Source organism: Henckelia pumila, chromosome 4 (assembly GCF_033568475.1).
Source record: "Henckelia pumila isolate YLH828 chromosome 4, ASM3356847v2, whole genome shotgun sequence".
Lineage (NCBI taxonomy): Eukaryota > Viridiplantae > Streptophyta > Magnoliopsida > Lamiales > Gesneriaceae > Henckelia > Henckelia pumila.
In genome coordinates, this window is record NC_133123.1 from 218,664,386 (window position 1) to 218,673,591 (window position 9,206).

At 38.6% G+C, this 9,206-nt stretch overlaps 1 protein-coding gene across 1 annotated transcript; it reads left to right on the top strand.

The window, feature by feature from the left end:
- Window positions 1-5,369: 5,369 nt before the first annotated feature.
- On the top strand, window positions 5,370-6,201 carry LOC140862774 (uncharacterized). The gene is made up of 3 exons (XM_073265808.1): window positions 5,370-5,516; window positions 5,683-5,774; window positions 6,006-6,201. Exons 1-3 carry the CDS (start codon window positions 5,370-5,372, stop codon window positions 6,199-6,201), a joined length of 435 nt encoding a protein of 144 aa, XP_073121909.1.
- The last annotated feature ends 3,005 nt before the right edge of the window (window positions 6,202-9,206 follow it).

Genomic DNA, 9,206 nt, shown 5'->3' on the forward strand with positions numbered 1-9,206 from the left:
GGGTATCAATCCTGATTGATCTGATCGCCGCGTTCTCCAACACTATTCAGTGTATCTTGAAGTATTTGGCTTGTAACTGATAGAAATTAAGATTCAGACCATCAACAATATTTATGGGTTTTAGATAATTGCTTGATTTATTGAGCACAGATATGTACTTGTTGTATGTTTGTGCTTGAGTTTCTAGACAGATACTCAAATAATCAGAATTGTTGCAATCCAAGCTAAACTCGATTGGTTTGGAAAGATAAAATCAACATGGATATTAGATCAAGCAATGAAAATGTCGATTGAGAATACTAGATGTATAGAGCAGATAAGACAACAGATAAGAACAGATACATTTTGAGGTGAATAATCGCGTGAGTATGCCAGATATTCTAGATATGGAATATCAGATTTTGAAAGAGGCAGATGACAACAGATTTCAAATCCATTCAGTTGTCTAAACATGTATGACTTACATGTAGTCATTACTTGGAAATCAGTATTGGTGAAAGAAATGAAAACAGATATGACAGAATTGACATTACCAATACTAAAATTCCACTAAAAGAAGCAGAAAGGAAGAACCCAAGTGGTGTCTGTAACAGATTAGTTACATAAGAGCTTAAAGAAGATCAACTTTGCAGAAGATTTTAGTTCGAATATACTCAAATCGTCATGATTTTGCGATTTAGATTGTAGTAGATTGAGACAGATTCAAGAATATGTTGTATTAGGCATGATATAAACATACAGAGATACCTGTTACAAAGTTAGCAAGATGATCAGATTACAGGAATTATTGAAATCTATTGTCGAGATAGAGACTATTCCTCCAATTAATGGACTATCAGATGTGATTATCCAGATTTCCGAGGATATGCTCAAAATTATAGTACTAGATTTGGTACTAGTTGATTGATTATTTGCCACTTGATTACTATAATTCCTGTTACAGCTATCTGATAGATATAGAGACAGTATTTTGCGTTTAGATGATAAGAAAAGCATAATTGTCTTTATATTGAAATGATATGTCAGAAGTATCAGCTATCATACCAGATATGAGTCAAGAAAAGATAGAGAATGTGAAGATTGATTTGAACAGAATGAGAATAGAGCAGCATTGACAGAGCTAGCAAATGAGTAACAGATATAGATTTGAAGCCTGAATAGAATGATCAGCAAAGAAGTTTTTTCCCAAGCATCATTAGGTTCAGAAAGAGATTTCAGAAGCTATGAGTATTTAATCTAGCTTATTGATTAATACTCAATCTCGAATTGTCAGACAGATGACGTGTTATCCATATGCATTAGCTGAATAATATCAGCTAGAATATGTATGTGCATTCAATTCAGAGAAAACTGAAGCAGATAAGATTTTAAGAGAAGCCGACTAACTTATGCAGAGTTAGATCACGAGAAAGAGCAACTTAGATCTAAGTTGACTTAGTGATTATATGTTCAGGAGAATAGATATGATTGCAGAAGCGATCAGAAAGAAGATTAAGATATGGTTGAAGAGAAGATATCAGAATAAATATCTAAAGCTCACAGAATTTAGGTAAGTATTACTTCAGTCAGCTATACCGCTGACGAGAATCAGCAGTAAGATCGAATGCGATTTCGAGGACGAAATAATTCCTTAGGGGGGAGGAATTGTAAGGCCCGAAAATATTAAGTTCTTAATGACGGGATTTAAGAGTTAAATTCCGAATAAGAGTAAAAATATGAATTTAAGAATTTATGGAAATTAGAGATTTTAATTTCGGGTCAAAAATATTTAATTTGAGGATTTTTGGATTTTAAGATTTTAATATCCGGAATACTTAAATTAAAAGATTAAAAATATTTGAATTGATATTTATGGAATTTAAGATGTAAATTCCAAGATTATAAATATCAAGGATTTAATTTGAGGATGAAATCCGAGCAAGGGCCAATTTGCAAATATTGAGAAATTCAAGGACTAAAATGTGATAAGGTCCGAAAGTATTTAATTTTAATCCGAGAATATTTAATTTGAGAATATTTAGAGTTTATAATTAAATTCTAATATTCTTAAATTATTTAGGATTGAAATTGAATTAAATCGCTTGTTCGGGGATTGAATTGCAATTAGGCCAAAGTTCAGGGACTAAACAGCAAATAGGCCAATATATATAAACAATTCACATATTTCCTAGAATTTCATGTGGGAATCAGAAAGGAATCAGACAAGAACCGAGAAGGGAGGAAAAAAGGCTTCCAAGCCATTTCTGATATTTCAAGCTCCGATAAAAATCGATCCGCCCGGTAGAATTTCCGATTGAGCATATATTTGCGATCACGGCTCCGAGTCCTACGTTTTGACATAAGTTTTATGAATTTCTACTATGTTTGAATTTTATGATGTTGGTAGACTGAATATTTTACTGTATAATCATGTTCTCGTATATACGACGATAGCATATCTAAGATGTATCGAGAAAATATCGTCGTTTGAACATGTTTTCGATTGTTGAAAAGATTTTCAAAATTAAGAATTTTAGGGCTGATGATTTCGAGATTTTGCTGCTAATTTGGTGATGCTATCATGTTGAGATAATAGTATTGATGATATTCATGTGTTTAGAATTTCCGGTTTTGATCCGTTATGCCGTCGGTTTGAATTCCGGTTACGAGATCAAGTTATTAGATTGTTTGATCCTAAATAAGAATGAAATGATATTGAAAGCTCATCTTGAAGTATATATCAATGTATTTCAGATTTGAATTGCAACATATCGATTTCGAGTCGGCAAGCTCGAGAAGTTAGCCGTTGAACCGAGAAAGACTGAAGAAGGTGTGAAGCTAGTTTGCCTTGAATGGTTGTACTGTTTTGAGCATATTTTGATAGAGGTTCTTTGATGTCAGTTGTCCAGACTTGGATCATCTAAAATTCGAGATCGAAAGGTATGAATAGACATTAATAAGATGGGCAGAATAACTCGAGATGGTTTCTGATTATCGAGTTGCCTAAAATCACATACATGCATGTTTAATATCTTGTATTGTTTACGGTTACATAAATGGGATAAATTATTCAAGATAGATATCTTCTTGAATTCCCAAAATATTTATGTAAATGTTTACTTGTCTTCTTTGATTTATATTATTTTCTGTATTGAACATGTTTTACGTATTCTATGTGATGCTTACAGATTTGTCGGTATCCTTGAGTGATTATATGATCATATGATTATATGATTGATGTGTTGAAGATATTGTTTTAGCTTATGTATGATTTGATGAATTCAGATTATGTTGCATTCATCTTGAACTCTAGCCTGAAAAGCACAGAGGGTTGAAAGGCCTAGAGTGCCGATGACGTTTGGAGAACTGTAGTTGAGTGGCATGGAATGTAGATTAAATTCCAGAGTCAGATGACTCATGGCATGGAATATAGATTTATTTCCAAAGCTAGATGACTCACTATAGGTGCATCAAAGTTAGGGGAATTGAGATATTTAACATCACCTCGATTGGGAGAGTCGGTGGTCGGTTAAAGATTTTATTTTCCCGGGATCCCAGAACTACGATTTATTGATATCAAATTTGATAGCTTGTTCCTTGACACATGCATTGCATTTATGCATTAACCTAGAGATTTCTATGGTTTTGAATATGCGTTTATAAATGCTAGCATGTTATTATATTCCATTCAAGATGTGAATGTGTTTATATGCTTGGTATGAGATTACCTTAGATGAATAGTTATGCTTTAATAATTTATGGGTCGACTATGATTCTATGATTAACATGTATTACATGTTTTATGATTGAAGATTATTATGGCATATAGATTCAATATGCTTTAATGATGTATATGCATGTTATTCATACTGAGATTTATTCTCACCGGAGTTATCCGACTGTTGCTTTGTTTGTATGTGTGCATTGCATTAGATTGGGGCATAAGCAAGTCAGACTTGACTTGGATTGCTCGAGATTGAAAGATTAGAAGTGGAGACTCGGGTTTTTAAGCAGATGACATGTAGTTTATAAATTTGGTAATCATGTTAGAACAACAAGAACTTTTGTATATGTTGTTGTTGAGTATTGATTTATACTTGAGATTTCATGTATTACAGATATGTAGATTGATGTCTAAATGCATGTCAATTATGTAGATTCATGTTGAAAAGCTTATATGATAGATTATATCATTTTTCAGACTTGTTAGCTTAAGAAAACTGAATTTTTATACGCAGGTCACGGACCCCGTGCATGCCTTGTGCCTAGGTCCGGATGGACTCTGTCCCAAAACTATTTTGAGAAAAGAAGGCACGGACCCCGTGTAAGCCTCCGTGTAAGGGTCCGTGTGTTCTCTATCCCGAAATTCCTTTGATTTTGATTTATAGCAAAGGCACGGACCCTTGTCCAAAAGCTGGACGGACCCCGTGCAATGTTCTGTGCAGGGTCCGAACCAAGGTCCGTGTGTGAGCTACAATTTTTTAAAAAAAATAAAAATTTCAGTCTTTGATTTTATTTGTTCAAGTGTGATTCCTTTATGATTAAATGTTAATTGCTCATTAAAGATGAGATTAGCACCCGAGGTCCCCTTACTATGAGTTCTTGGTGATGCCGTTTGGTTTGATGAATGCTTCAGCTGTCTTCATGGATTTGATGAACAAGGTATTCCCCGAATTCTTGGATAAGTTTGTGGTAGTGTTCATCGATGATATCCTTGTGTATTCTCACAGTATGGATGACATGTCTTCCATCTCTATACAGTTCTTCAGGTTTGAGGGAGCGACAATTGTATGCAAAGCTGAGTAATTGGGATTTCTGGATTGACCGAGTTGTTTTCCTTGGTCATGTGATTTTCCAGGACGATGTTTCATCTGATCCTAGTAATGCGGAAGCCATTCTGAACTGGTCATGTCGATGACAATTGCGGAGATTCGTAGTTTTCTTGGGATGGCAGGCTACTACCGTAGATTTATGGAGAACTTTCTCAGATTGCTAAGCCTTTGACATAGTTTACGAAGAAATATGTGCCTTTAGTTTGGACGTCAAAGTGCAAAGATAGTTTTCACGAATTGCGTTGCCATTTGACTACTGCTCCAGTGCTAGACCTACCGTTTGGATCAGGAGGTTATGTTGTCTACACCAATGCTTCTCTCCAGGGATTGAGATTCGTGTTGATGCAAAGAGGTCATGTGATTGCCTATGCCTCTAGGCAACTGAAGACTCACGAGGATAATTATCCCATACATGACCTATAACTTGTAACCATTGTTTTTTCTCTGAAGATATGGATTCATTACTTGTACGGTGAAAGGTTTGAGATCTTCACTGGTCATAAGAGTTTGAAATATATGTTCACTCAGGCTGAGTTGAACATGAGACAGCGACGATGGATGGATCTACCGAAGGATATTGATTGTAAGATCAAGTACCATCCAGGCTCTTCCAATCTAGTTGCGGATGCTCTTAGCCGCAAGGTGTATGTGTGTTCCCTTTGTACCAGCTCAGTTGCACGAGTGGTAGAGGAATGTTGTTCCTTGGTATTCACATTTCGACACAAGAAAGAACAGAGAGAGTTCGCGTTCTTCTGTACTTGCCGAACCAGCCTTGTATACTCGTATACGTGAGTCTCAGGCCATTGATCCGAAGACGCAGAAGTTAGCCCGATTGGCTCAGGATGGAAATACTTCTGGTTTTCATTTACAGGAAGATGGTCTGTTTTTTCTTTCTGGTCGTGTGGTAGTGCCTGTTGATTCCGTATTGAGGGACGAGATCTTGTCGCAAGATCATCGCAGTAGGTTCTATGTTCATCTTGGTAGCATGAAGATGTATAAGGATCTACGTACTCGATTCTGGTGGAAAGGAATGAAGCGCAGTGTGTATCAGTTTATATCCCGATGCCTTGTGTGTCATCAGGTCAAGGCAGAGTTTCAACAACCCGGAGCGTTGCTCCAGAGTTTAGAGATTCCTGAGTGGAAATGGGAGCATGTGACTATTGATTTTGTCACCCACTTGCCTAAGTCTTTCAGGAATTGCGATGCTATTTGGGTTGTTGTTGATCGATTGCCGAAGTCCGCGCATTTTCTGCCATATAATCGGGACTCTACTTTCGACATGATGGCATGTTTGCACGTGCAAGAGGTTGTTCGTCTGCATGGAATTACGTTGAGCATAGTCAGTGACAGAGATCCGAGGTTTACCTCTAGTTTTTGGGGTATCTTATAGCGTGACCTTGGTACTACCTTGAGTCTGAGTATGGCCTATCATCCAGAGACAGATAGACAAACTGGGAGGACGATTCGTACTCTTGATGATATTCTTCGAGCTACAGTCATGGATTTTGGTCCGGCATGGCATGATCATTTGGCGCTGGTGGAGTTTGCATATAATAACAGCTACCATCGCTGTATTGGAATGGCACCATTCAAGGCTCTATATGGACACCATTTTCATACGCCTTTTTTTTTGGGACGAAGTTGGCGAGCGTCAAGTCGAAGGTCCACAGATGACTGATGCAGTAGAGTTAATCTGGCATAGGATCAAGGCGGCCCAGGATCGACAGGATAGCTACGCTAACACTCACAATAGACCGTGGCACTTTGAGGTAGGAGAGCACATTTTTTTGCGAGTGTCACCTTTCAGGAAGGTTGGAGACGTGGCTTATGGTCTAGCTTTACCACCATATCTTTCGGGTATCCATGATGTGTTTCACGTGTCCTTGTTGAGGCAGTACGTGGCAGATGAGTCACACATCTTGCATCCGACCGAGGTGCAATTGGATCAGGATTTATCTTCTGTGGAGAGACCTCTCAGGATTCTCATCCAAAAGGACAAGGTACTTCACAACAAGTACCTCTGGTGAAGGTGCAGTGTCAGTGTAGGTGAACATAAGAAGCAACTTGGGAGCTAAAGAGCCGGATGCGAGCTGAGAATCCAGATTTGTTTTGATGTTTGGTACTTTTTTTTGTAAGAAAGATTTGTACTTTGAAATGTTCAGTTGTAATAAAGAACATTTGTTTTGACTTTTGTATTTTCCTCAAACTAAAATTTCGAGGACGAAATTTCTTAAGTGAGGGAGAATGTAGTGACTCGTAACCCAATATGGTGATTAAGGGATTAATCACAACAACTTAAATAATTAATTTAATGGCAATTCTAAAGATCCGTTCGGAGGACCGGAAGCTCCGGAGGAGTTCGGACGGTCCGATCGGATTTCGGAGGCTCCGAACTCTAGCAGCCAGTTGTCTGAAATATTACGTCATTGGTGACATCACTAAGGGACGTTCTGACGCTCCGAAGGCGGATCGGAGGCTCCAAACTAGTGTCGGCAGGCGTCTTCTGGAAGCTAGACACGTGTATTTCTAGGAGGGTTCGAACGGTCCGAACCGGATCGGAGTCTCCGAACCCGAGATCGGACGCTCCGATCTCCGCCTATAAATAGGGGTGCCGAGCTCATTCTTACTTGCACCTCAACTTTTTCTCTCTCCCGTTTCTTAAGAATTCTAACTAGGTTCTAGGGAGTTTTAGCGCCCTATTGGGGATCTGGGAGTAGCGGAGTGATCCAGGCATCGTAGCGAAGCTGTGGCCTAGTTGTGAGGCTATCAACAGTAGAGGGCTAACGACGGACTTAGGTATAGCTTTGGATTTCTAAAAATATTTAGGAGTATGTAATAACTTTATTAAGGCTTTTAGAGCTTATTAAGTGATGCATGGATGTTTGCATTGTAGGCTCAGTACACTGGACTTGTAGGCTTGAACTTAGACTAGTGGAGCTAGGATTTGACCAGCAGTGTTAGAAAGGTACGTAAGTACTGATCGAGATAGCCGACATGATATATATGCTTATATGTTGCATTTTTATGTGATTTGTATTGCATGTTCTTACCGCTTTCGCACATGCATATTTTAGACCACATCTCATTAGAGGTGGGTCAATGACAGTCTCCATAGGGAGCATGTATCTCATTTTGGACTCGAGTGAGGTATTGACACTTTTCATGTGAGACTTTCATCCTGTTTTGGATTCGGGTCAGGAATGGGGAGGCTCAGCCCTTGGTTTTGCTATCACTAGGAGCGACCACGACGGTGGAGTATACGCTATAGTTGATAGGGGAATATACGAGTACCCCGCGGAGTCACTCTCTTGGCACGGTACTATGTATTCATGGCGCCCTGAGTAGATCGTTTTAACCAGGATTTTAAAGTAATTTGTATCGTAGTGACACTTACCGAGATCACCTACTAAACAGAAGCTTAGGCATGCAATTAACATAATCACATAGATAAACCAGAATTAAGCTGGGGAAACAATAAACGTTATACAATCTCAAGGAAAGGAATTTGCAATTACCCAAATAGTTATACAACCAAATCGAAATAATGTATCAACCCAATAAAAATAAAACCTAGGCGACGCTCCAACTGGCCATCCACTTCCTAGCCCCTCTTGGATCCACCCGCCTCATCCAATCGCAAACCTGCCCCATGGAATAGGGTGTCCAGATATACAAAGTACGAGACGTTAGAATAAAACGCTCAGCACGAGAGTATGAGTATACATGCATGAAAGTGTACCGTCTACTGAATAGAGGCCAAGGAATAGATAACAGAGAAAGACCGGGCCCTAGTATGTAGCACGATGTGTCGTCGCTTCAGGAGGTGGCTCACATACTAAAAACCAGTGGATACTCCGGACCCAAATCGATGAAATTCCATCCACTAACAAGATAGGGTAAAACCCTACTAACAGACATCTCAAAAGAGACAGCTCAATATGCAAATGTATGCAGCATATAATCATGTCATATAAATCATGCAGTCACATAATACATGCATACTCAGTCAGGATATCTCGAACAGTACTTTCGTACCTCAAATACTAGGCAAGTTCTACCAGCTCTAGGTCCACGCCTATAATTTGCGCTACAAAGGCAAATGATACTAATATCATTAAATTATTAAAGTGCCCTAAAAGCCTTAACTAATCTATTGCATACTCCTAAATATTTTTAAGAATCAAAAGCTATACATTCATCCGTCGTTAGCCCTTTGTTGTCGCTTGCCTCAATAGGCCACAGCTCCGCTACGACGCCTGGATCGCTATGTGACTTCCGAATTCCCAATGGGACGCCTAGAATGTGAATTGTGTCATCTCTTTGTGTTTCTTGCGCCTAACCTTTTTATCCGATTTGTCCTGATGTCGTTGATGAGTTTTAAACATCGCTATCGTG